We start from the raw sequence: 26,934 nt of genomic DNA, 5'->3' as shown, positions 1-26,934 counted from the left end.
ACCATCCCGGTGTCAGCCTATCACACCATAGGATCGAGGGCACCAGAATGCTGTACCAGAGCACATTATCATCCGAAACTCACACAGAGAGAAATGAAAATGAGCAGTAACCAGAGACTGACTCCTCTGGGTTCAAGTCCTGGCCCTGAACTACGAGCCAGGACCGTACAGAACGTATCTACTTCTGTTTCCTTAGCAGCTGTTCTAGGGACCAACACTTAGAATTATGCCTTTGCACTGTGCACACATACATGTTTTCCATTATTATCTGTCACGCCAAGTATTAACCAAGCCCAACCCTGCTTGGCTTCTAGCATCAAACAGGAGCAGGCACTTTCAGAATGGTATGGTCTTAGCTACTGTTATTTTGCTATTTTGTGCCTAATATTAAAGATCTGTGTCATCTCCTGACACAAACATGGAGAAAGACACAGACATCAAGGGGGCCACCTTCCCACCTCTCAGGATAGAAGGCTATGGCAGAGGTTTGTGCCAGCCTAAGCTAGTGCCAATGTGAAGACTATTCTATATCAACTACTAAAATCCCAAGGGCACAAAGTCTCTCCTTGAGATGCAAATCTACACACAGATGTGCTGACATTTCCACCCAACCCACGGTACATCTATCTTTAAGTTCTCTAAGTTCTGACTGCATTTTAAGCAGGTGAGCACAGCTGTGCTCTTCAAAGTCCCAAATGCTGTCATACGCAAGGAGGGCGTTCTGCGGCCCCTGACCTGTACAGTGTGTTGAACGCCTTCTCACAGCCCTGCACGTCACACTCAAATGGCTTCTCCTTTGTGTGCACTCGCACATGGATCCTGAGGCTGTAGGAGGTGAGGAAGGCCTTGCCACAGCCCTCCTGATTACAGACGAAGGTGTACTCTCCTCGGTGAGTCTTCTGGTGGGTGCGCAGGTTGCCTGCTGTGCTGTAGGTGCGAGGGCATCCCTCAAAGGTGCACTGGTACCGCTTTACCTGACAGAGGACAGGGGACACCTCATCAGTAAGACAAAACAACTGCCCAGGTCTCACCTCTCCATCCTGGGACAGGGTCGCATAGAGCACAAGCTGACCGCAAACTTGGAGCCCATAACCTCCTGATCCTCCTGCCTCCACCTTCCGAGTGCTTACAGGCATGTATCGCCACACCTAGGTTTTCATGCAGTGCTGAGGAGTGAACTCTGGCAAGCACTTGGCTAACTGCGCTACAACCCAAGCCCTAAATCTGTCTGTATTAAAGCTGGAGGGATGGCACCCTCTGAATCCACATCAGGCAGCTCACAACTGCCCATAACTCTAGCTCCAGGGCAATCTGTCACCTATGGACTCCGCAGGCACCTGCACCTGCCTGCATCTATTCACACATAGTCATAAACAAATACGTAACTAAAAATGATAAAAATGAATTTAAAAAAGTAAAAGTTACTGTAAAAATTAGGAATAATTTTCCAGATCGTGGTAGTGCACACCTTTAATCCCAGTGCTCAGAAGGCAGAGGCAGGTGATTATCTGTGAATTCGAGGCTAGCCTGGTCTACAGAGGGAGTTCTAGGACAGCTAGGGTGATACAAAAAGAATCTGTCTTGACCCACCACCACCACCACCACCACTGCCACCATCACACACACATAAAATAAGACAGACAGACAGACAGACAGACATGATGGGAACCCTGCGTTTGCTCTTGCAACAGAAATGACAAAATAAAGTCTGGCTGGAAGGACAAAGCCTCAGGGACGAGATGGCCACTGTCTCAGAAAGGGTGCTTGATCAAAGAATGGTTGACGGCAAGGGTGAAGAGTTTCCTTTCAAGTGTCAAAGAGAGCATATTTTGTTTTTTATGGTTTCTGTCACTATGCAAGCCTTGCCCTCCATGTTAAAGCAGTCACAAGCAAATTACCAAACACTGCCATCTGCTCAAAACATATATGTTCATACATGGACACAAGTTTGAATTTCATATAATTTTTGTTATGAAATATTATTTTGATTTTTCAAAAAGTAATAAAAATGTAAGAGCTGGGCCGAGGTGGAGCTCAGTGGGTAGAGTGCTTTCCCCGGCATGCAGGAAGCTCTGGGTTCCATCCCCAAGAAGACATACACAAACTGGGTGTGTCAGCAATCCTGGCACTTCAGATCAAAAGTTCAAGGTTGGCCAGGTGTGGTTACACACACCCTAAACCCAGCGCTTGGCAGAGGCAGAGGCGCAGAGAGTCAGAGAGTCAGAGAGGCAGAGGCAGATGGGTTTCTCTAAGTTTGGTGTCAGTCTGGTTACTAGGAAGAGTTCCAGGTCAGTCAGTGAGATCCTGCCTCAAAAATAAAATAATAAATCAAGGTCATTCTGTCATCATAACTATATGGAAGATTTGAAACCAGTCTGGGTTACCTGAGAGATTTTCTTTAAAAATGAAAACTCTGAGGCCAGAATTGTGGCTCAGTGTTTGTTTTGTATGCTTGGGGTCTTGGGTTCAATCCCTACAGAAAACAACAAATAAAAACCACTCTCGGGAACTGAACAGATCTCCATGTTAAGAGCACACACTGCTCTTGCAGAGGAGCTGTGGTCAGGCCCTGGTACTCCTGGACTCTGAAGCCTCTGCACTCAGCAGATGCTCACACACATACACATACGAAATCAAAAGTTAGCCATGTGTGGTGGTACACACATTTTGGGAGGCAGAGGCAGGTGGATCTCAGAGTTAAGAGGCCAACCTGGTCTACAGAGCAAGTTCTAGGACAGCCAGGACTACACAGAGAAACCCTCTCTTGAATCACTCCCTCACCATGAACCAACCAACCAAACACAAACAAAAATCTCAACAACCCCTCCCCTCAAATAGCACTCTTACTTCACTCTAGGGCAACCTTCCTAACACCACGACCCTGTAATACGATTGCTCACGCTGTGGTGACCCCCCCCCCAAAAAAAACCCATAATTTTCATTGCTACTTCCTAACTGATTTTACTTCTTTATGAATCATAATGTAAATATCTGTGGTTTCTGATGGCGTTAGGCCACCCCTGTGAAAGTGCTGGTTGACCCCCAAAGAGGCCGAGAGCCACAGGCTGAGAACCACTCACTGTTCCAGTGCTGCTCGGGAAACAGACTGAGTTTAAATCGGATTGAGCCTGTCAGCTAGCTGGCTAGATAGGGATGGGAGGGGCCTTGTCTCCTCCTCCTACCCCGCCCCTTCTCCTCCTCCCTCCAACCACTGACAGGACCTTACACAAGTGCTTGCTCACAGAGTCACTCTCTCTCACTGCTACACAGGTCATGCTCTGTGTTCCCTGAACTCAATCACTCAGGCGTGAGTCTTGGTGCCTAGTTTTGAAGTCATTGCCAGAACAATTCTAAAACAATGTCCACATGGCCTCTCCCAGATAGGGTCCCAGTGTCTAGGCAGGATATTCAGGGTATTCCCAGGCCTTCCGACGCTCTGTTTGTTCCGTGACCCAGGACCCAGGAGAGCAGAAAGGCTGGCCTAGAGCTACTCACCACAGCACACTGGTCCTCTGGGAGTCTCAGTTCCCACCTCCTTGCCTGCGCTCTCTCCCGTCACTGGAAAGGTCTAGTCCCTTCTCTGACTTCCGAGACTCTTGCTTTAATTCAAGTCTCACTGCCTCCCAGGTCCTCCACAACCTCTCCATGTCCACACAACACAACAGCACCCTCCTCTAAAAGCCAGTACCATGCATCTTTCCCGCACACCTGACACTTCACTTACATCGGCAATCACCCTCTCATGACTGTGTACTAACTTTACCAACGGAAACTTCAACCATCACCGAAGGGTAAGAGCAGGGACTATCTCCATCATAAGGTTCATCACCGTGCTGAGAGAAGAGCAGAGCCTCACTCACTCTTCAGTTGCCACAGCAGCTGACATGGTTGTAAGAGACTGGTCCTTAGCCCCAGGACCCAGTGTGACAGGCCCTCACAGCTCCCTGGGCCATCAGCCCTCCGAATCTGGGGATTTACATTCATAGACTTAGCCAATTATGGACTGAAAATGGTTACAGTTAAAAAGAAGTGCCTGTGCAGAGCATGTACAGAACCACCTATTAGCCCCCCAACAACGTCTAACGCGCCTATACTGTATGAACGCATCATGAGTAAACAGAAGGAGGCCAGCAGCGAGATGGCTCAGCGACAGACGCTGTCAAGCTCAATCCTTGGGACACCATGTAAAAGTGGAAGAAAACAAACCCACGAAATTGACCTCTGGCCTCCACATGTGCCTCCACACAAATAAATATTGTAAATATTTAAAGTATATAAGAGAATGTACACAGGCTACATGCAAACACTGCAATCCCTTTACATAAGAAGACAGAGTATCCACGTATGCTTGAGAAGAAGTAGTGTTTCCAGAAATAATCCCCAGCAAAGAGACGCCATCTTTTCTTTAAAATAGAAGATACAATTAAGATGAGATAATTTCCATTATTCTTACTGAACTGAATGAATGACTGCTTTTCATCTAAACTTAAACATCGTGACAGCAGGGACCATAACCTCAGAGATTAGCCTTGTGAAGAAGTGGCACTCACTCCATTTATGTTTTGAATGAATGAATGAAACAAACCCAGCAAGTCTTACTGCTAGCAAAGCAGTGGCAGACTTGTAAGTCACGGTGGCCCGGGAGATGTTTCAGTGGGTGAGGTGCTTGCTTTGCTGGGCAACTGAGAAGACCTGAATTCAGATTCTGGCACCACATAAAACCTCATGGCCACTGGAGGGGGCCGGGCACCATAATCTCAGGACTCTGGAGGCAGACACGGGATCGCCAGGGGAAGACAGCTGGCTGGACAACTGGACTTGGTGCGCTCCGGCTTCAGTGAGAGGTGCTGCCTCAGAGTGATGAAGGAAGACACTGGACATCAACGTGCACTTACACGTGTGTGACTAAATATGTACGCCATGCCCCGCCATACACATACACATGCAAACAAACCCCAAGACTAGGATGTCAGCCTGGTCAAATGTAGCAAAGGCCACCAACGGCTAAGCCCTCGGTCTCCCCGCCACAGCACCAGCGTGGGAACAGCAGGGCCGGGGCCAGAATGTAAGCAGTCAGCCAACTATGCTTTCAGGAACACTTGGCAGATTAGAGAGGGAGAGAGGCCAAGGACAGAAAGTGAGGAAGGCATCCAGACTGGAAAGGCACTGAAAGGTAGGCAAGGGGAAGTCAGTGATGGCGGGCGGGAGGCACTCAGAAGAATGACTGAGGCAGGAGAACTGATACAAGTTCAAGTTCAAGGCCAGCATATCAAAAAAAGAAAAAGAAAAAGAAAGAAACTGTTAAAAAAGTGGTGTTGGGTACTAGATGCCTTTTCTCGCGATAACTGAATAAGTGATCAGCTTCTCACTTCATCTGGAAATAATAAATGGCATCATCACTGAGTATCTTTCAGAATTATTTTAAAGCAGCTACAAATTTCACACAAAGGGAAAGCTAAACCACCTCAAATGGGATGAGAGCAGGGAAAAAAACTGCCATGTCGTCATGGCATCAACATATATCGAGTACCTTTAATTAATAAGACTAAAAGTCAACGTTTAGGGGTTTGAGGAACTGTATTCCAGAATTATACTATGTTTGGTGCCAGCAGCGGCAGCAGCAGCAGCAGCAGCAGAGGCCCATGCTGTCAAGGAGGAGAATTAGGACAGGCAAGAACACAGTCTAAGGAGCTGCACTCATATGGCTATTGAGCACATGAGGGCAGTATGCAAACACAGGACTTGTGGCTTGGGCCACAGCAAACTTATCTATGGAGGAGATGCCCAGCTGAATCCAAAGACTTCAGGGAAGGGTCACATACGAGCAGTCTGCTTGCCAAAATGAATGACACTACCTGTCATGGGGGAACATAAAGTCATTGGAGACTCCACTGGACATGGAGAAAACTTGCTTTTCAAAGAATGTTAAAATTCTAACTCTGACTTTAATTTTCCCATGTGGCTTCAGACAGCTGTGGGGGACTCTGCCAAAGAGCACTGAGAGGCCTGGGTGAGTTCGCTAAGCATGGAGTGTAGCACTGCGCATGTCCAGGAGGCATGAGGGCTAAGATTTGCAGAGTGTTCTGAACAGTTCTGAAACAGAAACATTTATTGAAGATGATCACAGAACTCAGGCGACAGGGGCAAAGGAGGACAGGTGCAGATGAGCTTCAAACAGCAAAGAACTTCAGATGACAAAAACTTCTCAAAGTCAGAGCGGGGGAAAAAAGCTTAGACTTCTGCTGGAAGAAAAAGGGAGTCAGGGGGCTGGTGAGATGGCTCAGTGGGTAAGAGCACCCGACTGCTCTTCCGAAGGTCTGGAGTTCAAATCCCAGCAACCACATGGTGGCTCACAACCATCCGTAATGAGATCTGGCGCCCTCTTCTGGAGTGTCTGAAGACAGCTACAGTGTACTTACATATAATAAATAAATAAATAAATCTTTAAAAAAAAAAAAAAAAAAAAAGAAAAAGGGAGTCAGGGAGAAAGAACTCAACTGTACACGGGACAATAAAGAGAGGAGTTGTGCGCCCAGAGCAGACGAACACTCATAAATTAATGATTGGATGGTGGTTACAACTACAGAACCCGCTTTCCTGACTGAGGCTGCTGGCGTAAGCCTTTGATCCCAGCACTCAGAAAGCAGAAACAGAAGCAGGAGGATTGCCCTAACTTTGAAGCTAGACTGATCTCAACAGCAAGTTTCAGGCTAGCAATGGCTGTATTATAGCAAGATCCCGTCTCCAAAAAGGAGAAACAAACAGACCAACAAAAAACCCCAGGGGGAGGGGCTGGAGAGATGGCTCAGAGGTTAAGAGCACTGACTGCTCTTTCAGAGGTCCTGAGTTCAATTCCTAGCAACCACATGGTAGCTCACAACCATCTGTAATGGGCTCCAATGCCCTCTTCTGGTGTGTCTGAAGACTATGACAATGTACTCATTCATATACATAAAATAAATAAATCTTAAAAAAAAAAACCCAGGGGGAAAACATCAACCTCTGCCCTTTCTTCTCCATCACTAGTGACGTCCTGTCCCTTCTCCCCACAGCAAAATTGCTCTCCATAATAGCACTGATTTCTTCTATTTCAAATCACCACTCTAAGTGCTCTGAACAACTCCCTTTCTTCAATGCCCACCAGAGCTGAATTCATCCGTCCCTCACTCTCCAGGGCTGTGTTGATACCTCATCCCTCTACCCGTGCAGAACTAAGGACACCCACTTGCCCTTTCATTTTTCAGCCCTGGTATCAGCAGACAAGGCTACATCTTGACCTTTGTAGACTTCTGTGCTATCATAAAAAGCAATGACTTCAGCATCAGACAGTCCTCAGTTCAAGTCTCAGCTTCACCACTTCTATTTGTAAGTGTGTGCTCATGGGGCATGTGGATATGAGGGTGTGTGCACTTGTGTGTGAGCAAGCACAAGACAGAAGCTGACCTCAAGTATTGTTTGTCTTCTATCTTATTTATTTACAGAGTCTTACTATGTGTCCCAGGCTGGCCTCAAACTCACAGAGATTTTCCTGCTTCTGCCTCTAAGCGCTGGGATTAAAGGCGTGAGCCACCACACCCGGCCTTATGGAGTTCTCAGACTCTACAGCCAGAGAACACTTAGGGACCCTCCCCCGTCTCTTTAAGAATTTAACATCTAAAAGTGTCTATTTTATGGCTGTTTAAAGGGTGAAATATAGAATTATACTTAAGCCTTCACTTTTAGCTATAGGATATTGGTGCCCCAAATGTCCACCATGGGAGTAACTTTTGGTGGCCTGGTACCAAGGAGATTAAAAAAGCTAAGAATGAGGACAAAAGATTACTTGTGGCAAAACAGTCCCATTCCCTAACACTGTTAAAAGCTTGGTCTGAGGGCTCATCTGAAGATACGGAAAGGAAGTTCCAGTAGACACTCCCTATACTACAGCGTGAGTTCCAAGCCGGCAGGAACAACTTAGGGAGAACATGCACACATCTGTCTAAGAACTGTCTCAGAGAGGAACTAGAGCGATGGCTAAGCAGTTAGGCCTGACTGCTCTTCCAGAGGAACCAGGCTCGATTCCTCGAACCCACAAGTGGCTTTCAAGAGGCTGCAACTCTAGTTACAGGAGACCAGGTGTCTTCTGCCTCCACATGTTCCAGGCATAGACATACCTGCAGGCCAAACACTCATACATATAAATAAACTTAAATTTAAAAAACAGAAAAGAGAGCTGGAGGTATGCTCAGTGGTTGAGCCCTGGCCTGGCATCATCTGACCCTAGGCTCAGTTCCCAGCTCCTCCTAAACAAACAGCCCGTCAGTGACAGTGGTGTTAATATGAAAGTTCAGCTTATTAGATCTGTGAGCTCCCCAAGGACCCAATCACATCCCCAACCTCCATTGCCCCCTTTCAAGACAGAGTTGCAAACTAGCTATGAATTAAGTAGCCCAGACTGACTTTGATAAGATCTGTCTGTCTCTGCCTCCAAACATCATTTACAGCTGTCTTAAGAAGAGCATGCTTCCCAAAACTGTTTCTAGCAAAAAAGCCTCAATATGTCTAACCTTTCTGAAACTGGAGATGACCTCTGAACCTTTGGGCACAGGTGAGAAAGAAAAAGCGAGAGGACATACAACTGAACAACTGATGCACCAGACGTGGGGCCTGACATCTGAGGCATATACTGATATACACTTCATATATACACATCTCACTGAATCTTCACAGAAGGACGCAGTGGGCTATTTTTATCTCCATTTTACAAATGAGGAAGGAGAGCAGCCTGTCTGAGGCTGCACAGCTAAAACACACTACAAAACAAAGACGATACCGAAGTAGAAATCATCTTTCAAAGAATCCACTTTTGGAAAAAGCTCCACTTAAATGCACTTTCTCCCATTCTCACATGAACAAGATGTGAGCAGTACCTGACACAGTCCATGTCAAAGATCAGCTTAAGACCCGAAACACCTACAGTGGTACCAACTTAAAAAACCCGTGTGACGTAAAACCAACGTGTCCCTCTGCCAGGCCAGAGGGCTCCTGTGATGGGACAGAGAGACAAACAACACACGTGCTAACACCGAGGAGACACGCTGGCTAACAAACTGGCTTCACCTGGTGGCACAGGGAACTAACATTCTGCTCTGGACTCCAACAGAGCCACAGGGAGCCCACCAGCCTTCCCTGCTGCTCTCTGAGCGCTGGACGGTTATCAGTCCTGACGTCTGGCAAACGTTGGTTAAGTCAAACCTTGGAGGGAAATGAATGGATCCTTAGCACTACCCTTTCAGTCAGTGACAGGCTCTTCCATCCTACATCTGAATGGCAATCCTGTGGGAGTTGAACAGCGAGCTGTGAAGAAATGTAATCGTGGTGTGCAGTGGAGGGCGGATGGCTCCCCTCCAGCACAGGCGAGCATCTGAGTGCATGGCTCCACTCCCGGAGGATTACCACTGAGAAACAAGACTGGAATCAGTCCTAAAACAAAGGACAAACTGTCAAAAGGCTCTGGCCACTAGGGTCAAACCCCCTTCCTTTTGTTTTGCTCCCTTTTGTTTTCTTGGGACAGGCTTTCTCCTTGTAACCCGGCAGGCCTGGAAAGTACCATGTAGCCCAGCCCAGCCTCAAACCCATTTCTGCTTTAGCTGCCAGGGGCTGGCACTGTGGGTCCAGGGCATGCCACTTCTGACCCATTTATTCTTACTTAAGACCTGTCAGCCTAAGGAAATTCAGCTACGTGTGGTGGCTCACACCTTTCATCAGAGTGCTTTAGGAGGCTGAGACAAGGAGAATCTATGAGTTTGAGGCCAACCTGGTCTACACAGCAAGCTCCAGGACAGCTAAAATTACCAGGATAGCCAGAATTACATAGAGATCCTGTCTCAAAAAGCAAGAAAACAAACAAACAAACAAACAAACAAAAAAACTACCAAATCAAACAAACAAAAATTTTAATCTAAAATTAAAAAAATAAATAAGTAAAAGAAGAAGGGGGCTGGAGAGATGGCTCAGCAATTAAGAGAACTGACTGCTCTTCCGAAGGTCCTGAGTTCAAATCCCAGCAACCACATGGTGGCTCACAACCATCTGTAACAAGATCTGATGCCCTCTTCTGGTGTGTCCGAAGACAGCTACATTGTGTACTTAGATATGATAAATAAATCTTTTTTTAAAAAAAAAGAAGAAGAAAAGGAAGAAAAGGAGGAGGAGGAAGACTAGGCAAGAGAAAGATCTCTTCCCTCCTTTCGGAATGCTTCCGAAGGCAATCCAATCTCTAGAATACCTGGGAGCAAAATTCCGAGAACACTGAAAGACCCTTCTTTCCCAGTCGGTGCTTTGCTTCCTTTAGTGTGCAGCTGGCTTACTTATTGCTTTATTATATTTTGTTCATTATGCTTGGAAGATTTAGGGCATCATGGAAATGTCTGGCCTACAAGCCCTCCCAACTGGTCAGCAGCAAAGAGGGAAGGTTGGTAACGGTGGAGGATGCATTGTGCTCCCCACTGTGGTGCTGACAGAGGAGGCAAGCAGGCAACCGGATGGCCCCTGGCAAGTTCTCTGGAAGAACAGGGATGCAAGAAAGTTTGGGGAACCACGGACCACTCAAACCCACCAGGAGGAACAGCTGCTTAGCAACCTGGACCGGAAGCCCTCCAGTATATGGGTGGTGTCTGAGCAGGAAGATAATGTCTTGATGGAACCTCTCAAAAGCTACCAACCAGCAGGGAGAAAGCAGTAAGGTTGAGAACGCATTTTGTGAAGGAAGAGTCAGGGTGCCCAGAGGGCCTGTGGTAGGAAGAGATGGTATATGTGGCAAGGTTCTGGTTGGCTTGGTCTTTGCGCAAGACAAGCATGATGAAAAACAATAATAATAAAGCAATCAATAAAGTCAATGGCACACTAAAGAAGACAAAGGAACGATGGGGAATAAACAGGAAAGTCAGGCTAACATCTGACTCAGAAGCTAAGTGGCTTAGGAAGCCAAGAAGACTGAGTAGTTATCACAGGCTTCCATTTCTCAAGAGCAGTACCTGGGAATACCGTGCAGAAAAAAAAAAAAGGCCAGGCTTAAAACAGGTCCCAGGGACAAGAGTGGTTAACGATCACGCAGCTGTTCTCATCGGTAAACACTAGCCTCTTCCAGCTGACTAAGTGGATTTGGAAGCCAAAATAAAAGCAGTATCAATCAGTGACTGAGGTGAGAGTGTGCTTCTGGAAGGCAAGCCTGGATATTTGGCTTCCAGAGACTAGGGCCATGGCTGCTGCTCCTTCCTGATCCCCATGGCAGCCCCAAACCTACCAAGCTGCAGGGAAATGACCCAACTCAAAGAAGTCTAGCTTATAGACTCTTCTACCTAGAACTCATGTAGAAGATGTTAAAACTGACGGAAGAACCTGTACGGTGGATGATACATACACCCACAGTCACTGGCACAAAGTTCATAGCATCCTTGATCCTGCCCTGGTCCTGATTAAATGGCCTGAAGAAACCACTGGGGCAAGTCAGGCTTGCAAACATTACTTTACTAATTGGTAAGGAGCACCAAACAGGAAGGGGACAGCTAGTATCAGATTGCATAATCTCTCTCTCCCGCCAAGCTTCTCTTCTGCCTAGGTCCGCATTCCGCCCCCCCCCCCCCAAATGTGTTCTACTATTGCCCTGGAAAATGTTTTATAGCATTAGCTTATAGCATTAGAAAATTCTGTATTTTCTTTTTTCTTAGCTATTACCAAACCAAATGTCCTGATAAGTTCTGAAGCAGTGTGGCTATGGGTCTATGTAACATTTCTCAAAACACGTGCTTATCACCAACACTCAGCAGCAATCATTAACCAAGCGGCCTAAAGCTGAGTCCTAAACTACGTCCAAACTTTTAATTAATTAACTTATTAATTAGTTTAGAGACAGGGTCTCACTATGTGGCCCTAGCTGGCCTAGAACTCCATCTGCCTCTGCTTCCCCAGAGCTGGGATTAAAGTCGTGAGCTGCCACACCCAGCTCAAACTTTCTCTTTTCTTTTTGCTTTTTTTCCAAGACAGGGTTTCTCTGTGTAGCCCTGGCTGTCCCGGAACTTACTCTGTAGACCAGGCTGGCCTCGAACTCAGAAATCTGCCTGCCTCTGCTTCCCAAGTGCTGGGATTAAAGGCACGTACCACCACTGCCCGGCCCCAGCTCAAACTTTCTAAACTTAAAAGTTTCAATGCCTGTGAACTGCTACCATCTCAATGCTTTTTTTTTCTTCTTCCAAGTAACAAACTTTAAAAACAAAATGCTTCCTGCTTCCTGATCTCTCATCCCAGCTCACTTCTCCCTCATTTAAACGCTCTGCACCCTGGGCTCAACTAAAGGCCATTTCAAAATGTGAGAGACAGCCAAACAAGCGACAGAACTATCCTCTCTGGCTCCTCAGCCCCTCTTCAGGTCACACAGGAAGTCAGCCTTCCTGATCCAGAGTCCAGAACAGCACATTCCACCCACCCCCTTGGCTACTGTTATCTCTCTCTCTCTCCCTAGCCATTTCCCTTGTTCACACTGCTGCCCCACAGGGATTGGGGATCCGTCATTTCCTTGACTTCAGACCTACAGTTCCAGCAAGTCTCACCTCTGCTCCTTATTCCCAAGGGCTACACATTCAATACGCGCCAAACAAACTTACTCATTTCCCAACCAAACTTCCCTCTTCTTGACCCAATTCTGGTTAACAGACTCACTCACCGTTAAGGGGGGGAGGGGGGGGAGGTAGGGGGTAGAGGAGCCACTCTGTCTTCAGCATGCAGCCTGAGCATATCTGAAGTTATCCACCAAGGTAGGCTCTTCACCCACTCATCAACCAACAGCAACTCAGAAAGGATCTCACTGTGTTGCTCTGAGTGGCCTTGAACTCAGAGATCAACTTGCCTCTGCCTTCTGAGTGCCAAGATTCAAGATGTGTACCGCCACGCCTAGTTAGTCCCTGATGAATCTTTTAATGAAATATTTAGACAAAAAAACCTAAGACTGACTTTCAACTCAGGGCTCCTTATGCAAATTCCAACAGCATCCCAAGTCCCCCCAGTCTTAGATTCTTCCCTTCATCAGTTAAATGAAACTCATGTCTTCTAGCAGGCCATGAAGTCCTGGCTTTCTTTGCCTCCCAGCTCCCTGCCCGCTGCCAGGGCACTCCTCCTAAAATGCTACTGGTTTGGTCTTTTTTAGAAACAGGATCTCACTATATAGTTTTGGCTGTCCTGGAACTGTGTAGACCAGGCTGGCCTCGAACTCATAGACTCTCCTGCATCTGTTTCCACCTCTGCCTCCCAAGTGCTGGGACTAAAGGAGTGCACCATTACGCCTGGCTCTAAATTGCTTCTCTAATCACTTTACTCCTGGGTCCTAAATCATCAAGGCTCCCACTGCTTCTAAAACAGCACGAACCCTCAGCAAGCCTTCATTGCTCTCTAGATTTGAACCTTTGCTATCTTTCCATCCATATTCCCTCTACTCTCTGGATTCTAGTCCAAGGGTTGACAAACTAGAGCCAGTAAGTCTATTATGGTCAGCATGAACATTTATTTACATACTATCTTTTTGTTTTACGGTGGTGTTAAGAACGGGACCCAGGACTTTATGGCGTGATATCCTGACTGAGCTCCACCCCCACCCCACTTATGCTCTGTCTATGACTGAACCTGGGTTATAATGGGAGAGTTGACTGGATGCAACAGAGACCACAGTCTGTAAGGACAAGAGGGGAGCAGGCTAGACACTTTAAAAAATGGCTCTGCATAGCAAGACTGTTTCAAACCAGAAGACAAGATATATGTAGTAACTCTGTTTTAGGGGGGACAGCTGGCTGCTCCCTGAGGGGACCTCTGCTTTCTACCTTCCTTTCTCTGTTCATGTTGTCTCCATCTCTGAGAAATTTCCATGCCCCGCTTTTCTTCAAACTGAACACATCTTTACGACCACCTTGAAGGCTTGCCTGACCACACAGCTCCCAAATACAGTGCCGGCACCCTGTGTGTCTACCACTTTAACGTTCACACTACAGCCTTCTATCTTTATCCTGCAAATCGCCATCACCTACAGCACCTTGCTCGGCACGTTTGTGAGGCCAGTTCATGCCTGTAATCCTGGCACTGGAAAGGGGAAGGCAGGAGATCTGGAGTTCAAGGTCAACCTTAACCACACAGCAAATTGGAAGCCAGCTTGGGATACATGAAACATCTCAAAAAGAACAGCAACAACAGTGACTTGAAGGCAGATGGACCCCTACAAGCTTACACACCCGCTGAAGCCAACAAGAGAAGGTCAGTATAGAGACACTCCAAAGGCTTACAATAAGCCTGTCTACCGGCACCAGCACATAATGTGACAGCTGTGCCCATGATAATGCAGAACAGGGCTCTCTATCCAAGCTCTGCGGACATCTGGGGTAAGTATTTGTCAGAGGCCGTCCTGGGTACTAGAAAATGTCTTTAGCCCCTACCTAGGGATTCCAGTTAGCACCTCCCATTGTGACAATCAAACTGTTAAACGAAAGGGTTCATCTTCCCTAGGGGGAGAAGTGCCCTCGACCGAGAACCACTCTTCTAGAGGTTTCCAAGCACAAGCCAACAGTGAGATGTTGACAATAAAACACAGATGACAGAGTCACTATAGTTCAGTGTCCAGATGAAGAGAGAGATAAGAGCCACACGATTGGCCAGGCTGACTCACTCTTGGGAGATTATGCTCAACTCTGGATTTTAAAAGGACTTTGGAAAGCTAGAATTCCTTCAGTTAAAGGCAACCGAACTGATGGGTGGCTGGGAAGAAATGCCATCAGAAAGATATTTTGAGTGTAGATGGCTAGCTTGTACCAAAAACCACGATGAACCTTTAAGTATGTGAGGTTGCCCCACAGGAGAACGGTTCTCAGGACAGATCCGGAGGCTGCAGCAGCACAAGAAGGCAGACTTGAGTCCTACACAAGCAAACACTCCTTAGCTAGCAGAGCAGGCCAACAAACGCGCTGGACTGAGCTGTAAAACCCTGTGCTCTTGCCATTCTGGAAGATTTCAAGCACAGATCCATGAAGAGAGTCAGCAAGGCTATAGGGATTGTTTTGTGCACTGGGAGGGAGGACATGATGGTCTCTCTATGGTATTTACAACTCTTAGGTATTTACTTATTCATTGATTTGCAGGCCTTAGGCTCAATCCCTCCTGAATGGTAGGCAGGCATTCCACCCTTAACTGAAACCTTAATGCTGAGATTCTAAGGTTAAAAAGGAAAAGAGAAATGTCATGAGGCAGTCATTTGTACAAGCTGTATATAATTTCCAACCTTCATTGCATCAGAAAAGGAAACTGTTTCCTCAGGAAATTAAGCCTATTTCTGCTTGCCGGTACCTGTCGTTAGTCTTCAGCACTGTAACTGCCAGGGACCTGGTTTTTTCACATTAACTCGCAGCACTAGTTCCTGGGTGATGTTTGCCATGCCTGCCTTTACGCCGTAGCATTCCTTTCATCCGAATGCAGAACTACAACCTGTGAGAGAGATGCCTTCCGGTTTCCAAGCTACCCTGAAAGGCATTCCATCATGCACAGTTCCTGAACGTGAGTGAGTGTGACCACCTTTAGCTAATCTCATCTCCTTTGTGGATTCTTGCCTGGATTATACAAAGTTCCTTTTACTATCCATTAAATATTCACTAAATTAACAAACATATTCCTACAGGCGTCTCCAAAACAAATCACTTACAGCCAGCTCTAGTTATTACACACAAATCTAGTCACTTGGCTATCAGAGAAGCCATGCTGTTACTTTCGCAGTATAAACATGAATTCACTTTGGTGAAATTTCTATTTTATTTATGATTTGGAGAGGAAAATCTGAGATATTACAATGTAGTATTCCTCAATTACAATGTGGCCATACAATCCAAAAGTTCTAGAAAGCAGTCACAACGAAACAGGAAGCGGATGTGTTGTTGACAGGCAAGACTACAGAAGGCTCTAAGCCCAGGAGCTCCTTTAACCCCCAGTTAAACCTGCCAGCGCGATGTGGAAGGAGCCGCCCCAAAGCCACACCGGCCTCATCTGCGGCTTTACTTACTTCTTTCCGTTTCGTTTCTGGACATTCCGACTGCAGAGTAAGAGTTGCACCTTCAATGTTTCTTGGCATGGGTGTGGAACCAGGGTTTATAGTCAAATGAATCTGATCTGGTGAGATAATGTGTTGTACGTAACCCTGGGACATTGCTTCCTGATCTATTAAGAAGCCCTCTTCACCTTCCACCAGAAAAGGCAAGGGTTCTCCACACTGTCCATCGTCTTCATCATCCTCCAAAGTGCCAGGGTCCTGTTCTATGAGAACAGTGGTCCTATCATAAACAGTTCCAGATGAGGAAGGCACCAGTCCGTTGTCATCCACAAACCTGAGCATCTTGTCATGCGGGGTTAGGTCATCCTCCTCTCCCTTAAAGAAGATGATATTGTCGTCTGGACTGTGTTCCCCCATGGCTCACGTGTGCTCAGCCCAATTGTGAGAAATGGAAAGGTAACGGCCTTTCTGCAATAGATAACACCAGAGTTAGAACCACAGCCCAAGACACACCTATGTCCTCAAGGGATCCTTAGGGATCACTTTCCCTCATTTTAAAGAGCAAAGTGCTAATCCCAGACTTTGGAATGCAGAGGCAGGCAGACCTCTGAGAATTCCAGGCCAGCATTGTCTGCATATCAAGTTCCAGGCCAACCAGAGTTGGTGGTGAGACCCTGTCTCAAAACAAAGAGAGAGAGCAATCCAGGCCTAGGAATGGTGGTGAATGTCTTTAACCCAGCACCTGAGAGGTTGAGTAAGCTGGATCTCTCTTGAATTCCAGGTGAACCAGAGATACACAGTAAGAATCACACACACACACACACACACACACACACACACACACACACACACACTCACACACACACACACACACACACACACACGCATGCCGGGCAGCGGTGGCGCACGCCTTTAATCCCAGCACTTGGGAGGTAGAGGCAGGCGGATTTCTGAGTTCAAGGCCAGCCTGGTCTACAGAGTGAGTTCCAGGACAGCCAGGGCTAAACAGAGAAACCCAGTCTCAAAAGAATCAAACACACATACTCAATCACACAGAGGCAAACCAAAGCAAAAAAAAAAAATTATGTTCCTTGGAAATACTTAAAATCTGACACAATCAGTCACTGACAAGGAAAAAGCAAATCTTTTTTTTTCCCCCAAAAAATTCAAAGTTGGCATTCACAAGACCTTCTACTGTCACATACTTTAAAGATGGATCTATGAAGCTAAGGAGGATAAAAGAGCAAACAGGTGGCTGTTTAAAGAAAGAGTGGCTACAAACCTTCAGTGAGGTGCTCCCGTCCCAATGCCCTCCCTCCCCGCAAACACACCGTGAGGCAGTGCCACGGCCTCATGTAGTTGGTGGTGCAGAAACAACACTCTGAACATAACCACCTCCAAACCCTCCTTTTGCCCTTTACTGCTTGGACAACCTATCCGTGCCTGCTTTTCTACAGTGGGACCAGGGCTTCCTGTTTCATACAGAAAGAGAAACTGCAGGTAAAGAAAAAGGGTGGCTTCCTTCTGTCATTTCTAGAACACATCAGGTGGAGGGGCTAAACCCTAATAAGGAGTAGCTGATGCAAATCACTTTAATTATTTATATCGTAAAACATGATCTGGACCAGAGAGTACACTTGTACAGAGTGACTAGGCTTTCTGACCCGAAAGGCTGACTTAACATAAGCAATACTGACACGAGCAGCTCAGGAAATATCAGCAAAATGAATGACAGACATGCAGACGGTCTCTTTTTGAAGATAGCCTCTTGAGGAAATTACCAAATTTGAAGCTTTCATGGTCTGGAATGGTGATTCCTCCTTCACCCGAAAACACACAGGTTCTACAAATGTGGGTTTGGCAGACACAAAAGGAGAATTTAAAATAACCAGCACATCACTTAGTTCTCAACCTGGTTCTGCACTTTCTCTTCAGCTCAAGAGTCGGCAAAGTGAGCCTTTACTAGCCGGAGTGACAAGCAGGCGAGGTAGTTACCAGGCACAGGTCAAGGGATCTAATCTGAGAGGAACCAGCCCGAACCTTTGCTTACGCAACCCCAGAAATACACGTTTCTCGGTGTCTGAGAGGAGAGATAAGAGACCCGGTGGGCTGCCCCGGGAAACGCAGAGACCAACTTTCTGTAACAAGACCAGGAGGTGTGAGGGTGGCCGAGGACTGCGAACCCAGCACCTCTGAGAGACTAGCATGAGGACCCTGACCGGGAAAGCACCCCTAGTCCAGGGCTACAGAGAAAAACCCCGAGGCAGTCTGGGGGCTACGAGCTGGGCTAAGAGGGGCAGGGTCCGGGTCTCCATGGAAACAGAGAAGGGGGGCTGGATACCCATCCCCATGGAAACGGAGGAGGGGTGGGGTCCCTCGGGTGAGTGGAATGAAGTCTCAGCCGGGAATGGCTACGGCAGGGAGCCCCAGTCCCGCACCCCCCGGATAGTTCCAGCCCCAGCCGAGTCCAGCCTCTGCTTTTACCTCCGCGGCTCCCGGCAACGGCGGCAGCAGCAGCTTCTCCCCTCCCAAGCGGCACCATGATTGCCCCCACCTGTCCCTAGCGTCACTTCCGCTTCCGCTTTCCGGAGGAAGGAGAGGCCCGGGGAGCCCTGGGCCTGCTGCTGTTCGTGATTGGCTTCTACTCTCCAGGGGGCTGAGACCGCGCCTCTCCCCAGCGGGCTGTGGGCGGAGCGAGTGGAGTCTGGCGCTCCGGTGCCGCACCGGGAAGCTGACCATAGAGAGCGGGCTGTTTCGAGCGCGGGAGGATACGCGACATCAGCGGTGAAGTCGAGGTGTTCTCAGCCCCAGCTGCGTCCACAGCTGCAGCAAGAAGGCTGCAGTCAGCCGCCGCCTTCCAGATGCGTAGGCCAGCCCACGGCATCCCTCTCCTCGCCCCACTGTACCCACGCAGCATAGTTCACCTGGCTGAGGCTCCCCCCCAGGACCGGAACGCTGAGCAGAGCCCTCCAGAAACTTCTCGTTCTCACGCGCCCGCGGGAGCTAGCGGTTCCAACCTTCCTTAAGGAGGGTTTTTGCTCTAGAAAGGGTCAGCGCCACCTACTGGCCAGTCCCCTGTCAGCTCTTAACACTTATCCTACCCACCCTTGAAATCCACTCGGTGGTAGCAATATTTCAAAGCCCAAGAAGATACTTTTCTCGTGTTTCTATTATATTCCTGTATATGTAATTTTTAGACTCTCACATAAGCTAATGCTTATTTACCCCATGAACGACTTCTCTCGAATGTTTACGTTGGAGCAGTGCTCTTAGAGGCTAGATCAGGGTTCAGGCCCAAACTGCTGTGCCATTCCCTCTGAGTAAGGTTGAATAAGTGACTCTGGCGCACCAGCATGCCACAGATCAGCTGCTCTGTTCTTAAGCCACAAAGGACTAGCTGCCAGGAACTACCATCTCTTGAGAGAGGAGGATTGGGGAAGAGAAGACCAACTGACTGCTCTGACCTTAGAGTTCTTTTGAAACCAGAACCCACATTAGATGGCTCACATCCAGCTTCAGAGAGATCTGAGCCTCTGGCCTCTCCTAGCACATTCACACATGCATGTACCACCACCACCACACACATACACATAACTAAAAAAAGAGAGAACCATAGTCACCATTAAAAATACATTTTCATTAAAATATATTACATATATGAGAGGTGCTGCATTATATACAGTTGGGAGGACTGAATATCCTACAAAATCCCACTTGTTTCACCAGAACCCCCTTTCTTCAGTGCTCTTGGGGGCGACTGAGAGGCCTTGGAGTTGAGCAGAAAGGGAACAGGTGCCCTATGCATGAACATGTTTGCGGCTTGGACAGTGGAAGCATCTGGATGGCTAAAAGTTGTTTATCCAGGAACCTCTAAGCAGAGTCCTGCCGCCCCAAGCCATTCTCCTTCAGGGACTTCAGTTAGTCCAAGTATCTGACCATGAGATGCTCAGTACGGGATATGGGGAACTCACTGACTGCATGTCCTGGAGGCTGGCTGAATAAGGCAAAGTACAGTTACTTAAAACTTTTAAATAAAAATGAATAGGGAGCTATTTGTGTTAAATAACTAGAGTTGAATGTGGAACGTCAGTTCTACTATGGTGGATTGCCCCCATGTCTTCACAAGTCAGCATGGGTGTGCTAGCCAATGGCATGGAGAAGGGGCAGGTCTAGGCTCAGGTAGAAGAAACAGGTGGCTGCCATTCTTCCAGCAGCCTCAGACCAGCTTAAGGCAGTTCTTGAGCTGAAACAGGTGGGGCTGACAATTGTGGCTGCCTTAAGGAAAACAGGAGAGGAGTAGTGAGGCTCAGAGTGGACCGCAGAGGAACTGGTGAATAAACTCTTGGGCCTTCTTCTTTTCCGCCATGTCAAGCTTTTGGTGACGAGCTGGGTTCCGGAGCAGTAAGCTGCCAAATATGCTAGCTGTGCATGACAGAAACAGAAAATACCACTTAGCAACTGGGACACGGGGGTGATTAGGAGAGAGAACAGACTACCTCAAGCACTCTGTGTTAAAGGCAGGGCCTGGGTGCCTTGAACTCAGGGGCTCCACCTGCCTCTTCCTCCTGAGACTGGGATTAAGGCATGTACCTCTATGCCCAGGTAGTTCCTTCCTGAAAGCACAAACAACTGGGGGGTGGGGGAGAAACAAGTCTCTATTCCTACCAGTCTTTAGTTCCAGGCCAGGCAGAGCTATACAGTGGGAGGCTGCCTCAAGAAATAAAGAGGGGCTGTGGAGATGGCTCCTTAAGTTAAGTGCTTGCCATGCAAACATGACAGAGGACCTGAGTGCAGATCTCTAGCTCCCACTTAAATGTACCTGTAACCACAGTGATGTGGAGGGAGAGAGAGGTGGGTCCTGAGGCCTTGCCAGCCAGCTAGTCTAGCTAAAAGAAGGAACTAGCACAAGGGCTTGCACATGGTAGGTAAGGGTTCTACCATTAAGTCATACTTCCAGTCCCCAAAAACATTATTTGCATAAACTTTGCCCAAAACAAGGCATGATGGTGCATATGCAGCACTGGGGACCAAAGCAAGAGGATGCTGAGTCCAAGGCCAGGAGAGTGAGTTTGAGGCCAGCTTCAGCAGCATAACTTGACCGCCTTTTAAAAAGTTAAAACAAAACAAAGCTTCCTCAGAGCTTGGGGGGCCAGGGGAGCAAGGGAGAAGAGAAGGGAGGGTGAGCATTAATTCAGCTTCCTTTCTTAGTGATTCTGAACAGATGCTTGTACGACACTTGGCCACTTACCTAGAATATTCTCATCCAAATGATTGTTTGCTGAATTTTTCAGCAGTTCTTGCAAAAACGCCATCAAGTAGTTGAAGACATTTTTGTGGAAGCTGGGGAGGGTTAAAATTATCTGAAAGAGGGAGAAGGTGGGGTTTGCGGCTTCACTCAGTTACATGACAAGGTGCCCCTTATATATCCCCTTGTATTCCAGGAACTGAGAATCCACACAGAGCTGATCACTCACCACTTGGCACAAGTATCCAAAGGGAACAAAGGGCAAACGCTGCTGCATGGACTTAGAAGTCAGACTTCTAAAACTAAAAGTCGCAGACTTAAGGGAATCAAGGCCTTTTAGTTGGGTCTTGAATACAAGACAAAACGAGACTTGGAGCAGCAAGGATTAGGGTATTGGAGGCAAAGAAGGCAAGAGAAAGCAAACTGTTAAGTAGGAAGAGCACGAGCTGTCAAAGTCGGCAGAAACCTACAGCGGCACAGGTGTTAGGCTTAGAAGGGTTAGCCAGACCGGAAGCCAGTGACTAGCCCACAAATGTGCACAACAGAATCAGCTGGAGAGCTGGGGCTCGGAAAAGGAAGGTTCCAGAAGGTTCACAGATGAAATGGATATAAGTGAAGGTGCTGGAACCCGTACTGTTCGCAACTGTTCTATACGAGCCTATCAATCATGGAACTGGGCGTGGTGATGAACACTGGTGATCCCAGGACTTGAGAGGCTGAGGCAGAAGGATGGTGAATTGGAGATCAATCTGGGCCACACTGAGTTCCAGGTCAGACTGAGTCACAGGAAGAGACCTGGTCTTGGAGGAAAAAAAGAGAGAGAGAAAAGAAAAAGAAAGGAAGGAAGGGGGCTGGAGAGATGGCTCAGTGGTTAAGAGCACTGTCCACTCTTCCTGAGGTCCTGAGCTCAATTCCCAGCAACCACATGGTGGCTCACAACCATCTGTAATGGGGATCCAATGCCCTCTTCTGGTGTGTCTGAAGACAGCGACAGTGAACCCACATTCATGAAATAAATAAGTAAATAAATCTTAAAAAAAAAAAAAAGGAAGGAAGGAAGGAAGGAGAAGGAAAAGTCACTAAGCAGCAGTGAGAAAGGTAAGTTTGGTTTTGTCCCACAGGATGACACCTCTAAATTCACAGTCTAACTGTAGCATGCCAACTGGATGTGGATGGAGGGGGAGCAAGAGCACAGGGCACTGCCCCAGGTAAGCTGAGCAACGATAGGGGAGAACAGAGAAGTAATGGATCAATGGGACTGGGCACGTGGGAGGTGAGGAGAGGGAGGACTCAGAAGTGACTCAGGTTTCAGGGTTGAGTCACGGGAACTAAGGGCGATGCTATTAAAAGCAAAAGGGACATGAGAGGAAGAGCAGGTTTGAGAAGGAATGATGCTAAGCTTCCAAGTCACTGCACGAGAGAGGCTGCCACACTCTGTTCTGCCAGGCTTCACGTGCCCAGGCCAAGCCGGTGTGCACGCTGAGGCTCAGCGCTCTCCCTCACCTGCTTGCTTGCTGCGTAATTGCCAGAACACTCCAAGCAGCTATGGTAGGCGCTGTAACAGATGACAGGCTCTGGCAGGCTCTCTAGGAAAAGCAGCAAGGCTTCGGCTACAGAATGGTTGTTAGCACCTTTGGCCCAATGTTAAGGAACAGGTGACAGGGTTGCTCTTGGGTAGGACAAGGCCCACGGCAAGCATGTGCCAGAGTGATGCCTGCTCAGTCAGGCTCTCCTCACACCTCGGATGCCAACCCACATCTCGGAGGGACCATGCCGTTTGTCAAGTGACCCCGGCTCTCCTGAGCTCCTGCCTCACTGACTGCTTACAGATGGAATGTCTTCTCTGGACAGGTGATGAGTGAGTAGAACCTGTTAGCCGAAGTTACAATAGCAGAGTCTGAGCTTTGGGATAGTCTTCTCTCTTTTTAAAACTCTCACGTTCCCACACACACATGCACATTTCTGAAGGATACAGAGCTGGTCGATCATCCCAGTATCTAGACAGTCCCTTATATGGTCAAACTCTGGCCTCAGACCTGGCTGCTGAAACAGATCTTCCTGCAAAGGGGAGAAAGATACAAAACAATAATTTTCTCAGAAAACTGGCAGTGATTTCCTGAGTCACCCATATCACACGAGTTCAGAATGAGGCTGTGTAGTGGGACTTCTGAATCATTCCAGTGGACAATGTCACTGAAGCTGGCATTACCATAGGCCATTAGGCATGTGTTATAAGGCTATGGGTAGGTCACACTACACAAGACAAGATCTGATACATGAGAAAACTCACACAGAGCTGTGTCCTAAGGCGTTATACATGCCATGGACAAGGCAGAAAAGCTACTTTGATCCTCAGCCAAAATAAACTACAACAAAATGAGATGCAGGGCCAGCAGTGGTGGCGCACGCCTTTAATCCCAGCACTTAGGAGGCAGAGGCAGGCGGATTTCTGAGTTTGAGGCCAGCCTGGTCTACAGAGTGAGTTCCAGGACAGCCAGGGCTACACAGAAAAACCCTGTCTTGAACCCCACCCCCCAAAAAAGAGAGATTTGAGGGGGGGCTCAAAAGATCTCTCAAGTCTATGTAAATATATGCAAATAAAAATATGTCAGTAAACATCATTTCCATTAGTCTCAAGATACTTTGGATTTATTCGTTTCATAAGGCAACACAATAGTACAACATATCTATCTATCTATCTATTTATTTAATATATGAATGTTTGGGTGCAGAGGCACCTGTATGCCAGAAGAGGGCATCAGATCCCTTTATAAGCCACCATGTGGGTGCTAGGAATTGAACTCAGGACCTCTGGTATATCAGCCAGAGCTCTTAACCACTGAGTCATCTCACAAGTATTGCTCACAAGTTACATTTGAAAGATCCACACAGAAGACAGATTTCTTACGAAAGTGAAGTCTGGGGTCTAGGAATATAACTCACTGGTACATTCTTTCAGCAGAAAGCTGAGGCCCAGGGTTCCAACAATATCAGGGTCAAAATAATAATAATAATAATAATGATGATGATGTCAAAATAATGATGATGATGATGATGATAATAATAAAGTATACATATACATACAACATGTATTTAAAAATTCAATTTTAAAAAAATAAATTAAATTAATCCCCTCATTATTGTATATTAATCGCCTTTCAGGATATCTGTTTCCTCCAAAGGATGCTACAAGAATTAAATGAAGCAACTGGATAAACAGAACACAGCTTGGGATACTGCAACATCAGTGGGGGTGGAGGTGGGGCAGACTCCGACATGTGAAAAAGCCCAGGCACCATGATACACACCTATAGTCCTAGCACATAGGAGGCTGAGGCGAGAGGATCGTGAGTTCAAAGAGAGTCTTGGGCTAGTGAGTTGGCTATTAGCCTGGGTTACATAGTGAGCTACTATCTCAAAACCATACATAACTGGGAAATAAAGCTCAGTTGTCAGAGCACTTGCCTAGCGTGCAGAAAGCTGAGTTCAATCCCCAGCAGCACATAAACCACGTGAGGCAGTGCACGGCTACAACCTCAGCATCAACCACGTGAGGCAGTGCACGGCTACAACCTCAGCATTTGGGAAGTAGAGGTGGCAGAATCGAAAGTTCAGTCATTCTCAGCTACACATCAAGTTCAAGGCCAGACTGTGCTATAATATTAGACTCTATCTAGAAAAACTGAAATTAAACGGAGGACAGAATATCCTAAGAATGTATGTTGCTGGGATGGAAGTGTAGCTTAGTAGAGAGAGCTCTTGCCTAACATGCATGAGGCCTGAGTTCGATCCCCGGCACTGGAGGATAGAGAAAAGGAGTAGGGGGAGGAGAAGAATGAGCGGAGAGGGAGAGAGAGAGGGAGAAGAGGAAGGGGAGAGAGAGAGAAAATAGGAATATATTTACTGCAAGATTAAAATATCTAAAACATAGCCTTGAGAGGGCTGGAGAGATGGCGCAGCAGTTAAGAGCACTGACTGCTCTTCTATTCCTGGCTTTGAAGCCTGGAGCACACAAACCTGTAGCCAAGTCAGTCAAACTGACCAACAAATCCCAGCCCAGGAAGCTTGCCTAAAATCTCTCTAGAAATCAGCCCTCCAGCTTCATGGCCTGGGGTTCCATCTCTCCTCTGCCTGAATTGTCAACAAGCTAGCTCCTCCCATTCTCAGAAGCAGGTGAGAGTCCTTGCAAAAGACTCCAAAATGACCTCCCAGAGGGCATTCAGAAGTCCTTCCCTGGGGGACCAGGAAGAGGCTTGGGACAGCCGCTTTGCTTCCCATTGGGGAATCCCCCAGCCCAGTATCAAACAGAATCCCCCAGGGGCAGAATAATGACCCGCAGGTGGATCCCAAGGAACAAAAACTTTCCATTCGAAATGTTCTAGGTCTTTCTCAAGGCAGCCTGGCCCCACCTACCTGCTGGACGGCATTTCTGTACAGGTAATCCACCATCATCCAGAGCTCTTTGGGGATTTCCATGGGGTTCTCCAACTGGCTCCTGTCATCTGCAGTCTGCACTGACATCAACGTCTCCAAAGAGAGAAAAAGTATGACAAGTCATGATGAGGTGGCCCTTCTACCAGGCTGGCTGCATGATAGGACAGTAAAGAACAGGAAAGGACAACGGCTCAATCCACTAACCAGACATTCCAGAGGCAAAAAAGAAAAAGGTCCAGGTGGTAAACTGGGTAACCAAAAGGTGATTTTTAAGGATGGGGAGAGAGAAATGGCAAGCAGTTTCCTGAATGGAGTGGTATATGCCCCGACTTCATAGAAAACAAGTTTCCCCTAGCATTCTACTGTGAAAACCAGAGAGGCTGTGTGACCCAGTGAGGAAGAGAGTCCAAGCTCCAAGTCTGCTTTCCCTCACCACATGACCTGTGACAACTCCATTCCTTGATTCCGTCTTCATCTACATTAAATGATAGAGAGACTAGTTCAAGAGTCCTTAACTGAGCCGGGCGGTAGTGGCGCATGCCTTTAATCCCAGCACTTGGGAGGCAGAGGCAGGCAGATTTCTGAGTTCGAGGCCAGCCTAGTCTATAAAGTGAGGTCCAGGACAGTCAGGGCTATACAGAGAAACCCTGTCTCGAAAAACAAAAAGCAAAAAACAAAAAAACAAACAAACAAAACAACAACAACAAAAAAGGGAGTCCTTAACTGAAAACAGACATTCAAAGGAAAAAGTGCACGAATTCCCTACACGGGGGCCAGGCTTGCTCCCCTGTGTCAGGATGGTCTCCATAGGCACCTCCAAGTGTCTGCACAAATTTACTGTACAACGACTTGTGTGTGTGTGTGTTATGTGCATGGATGTACATATGCATGTGGTAGCCAGAGGCCAACTGAGTGTCTTCCTCAGTTGACTTCAACTTACTCTTTGAGACAGGGGTCTCTCACTGAACCTGGAACCTTCCAATTTGTCTAAAACCTGACTCCATCCCCCAAAGCTGGGATCACAGACATGTATCTTTTATTCGGGCTCTCGGGAACTGAACTCGAGACCTCATGGTTTCATGGCAAGCACTGTATCAACTGAGCTACCTCTCAGCCCCAGATGATGTTTTTAAATGGAAACTTTCAGTAGAAGCGGGATCATGGCTAAGTTTCTCTACGGCACTGCTGGATACTGAAGGTTTAT

At 47.3% G+C, this 26,934-nt stretch overlaps 2 protein-coding genes across 5 annotated transcripts in view; both read right to left on the bottom strand.

The window, feature by feature from the left end:
- Mtf1 (metal response element binding transcription factor 1) overlaps nt 1-18,630 on the bottom strand; it is a 47,252-nt gene extending 28,622 nt beyond the window's left edge. The window contains exons 1-3 of the mRNA NM_008636.4: nt 18,536-18,630; nt 16,064-16,519; nt 736-974 (exon numbers count right to left, since the gene is read on the bottom strand). Coding sequence (NP_032662.3) covers nt 736-974; nt 16,064-16,468 — 644 coding nt within the window. The 5' untranslated portion in view covers nt 16,469-16,519; nt 18,536-18,630. The remainder of the gene's footprint in view (nt 1-735; nt 975-16,063; nt 16,520-18,535) is intronic.
- A 1,037-nt stretch (nt 18,631-19,667) lies between these two features.
- The window catches only part of Inpp5b (inositol polyphosphate-5-phosphatase B), a 59,685-nt gene continuing 52,418 nt past the window's right edge, over nt 19,668-26,934 (bottom strand). For all 4 annotated transcript variants that reach the window (NR_126474.1, XM_006502804.3, XM_006502805.2 and 1 more), the window contains 5 exons: nt 25,710-25,823; nt 23,270-23,354; nt 22,800-22,927; nt 21,300-21,411; nt 19,668-20,473 (listed from right to left, as the gene is read on the bottom strand). Coding sequence is in view for 3 of the 4 variants with exons in the window: in XM_006502804.3 (XP_006502867.1) it covers nt 20,358-20,473; nt 21,300-21,411; nt 22,800-22,927; nt 23,270-23,354; nt 25,710-25,823 (555 nt within the window). In the remaining variant the exon portion in view is untranslated. The remainder of the gene's footprint in view (nt 20,474-21,299; nt 21,412-22,799; nt 22,928-23,269; nt 23,355-25,709; nt 25,824-26,934) is intronic.

Source organism: Mus musculus, chromosome 4 (genome assembly GCF_000001635.26).
Source record: "Mus musculus strain C57BL/6J chromosome 4, GRCm38.p6 C57BL/6J".
Taxonomy (NCBI): domain Eukaryota; kingdom Metazoa; phylum Chordata; class Mammalia; order Rodentia; family Muridae; genus Mus; species Mus musculus.
The sequence above is the reverse complement of the archived record's forward strand: the minus strand, read 5'-3'. Positions and strand labels throughout refer to the sequence as shown.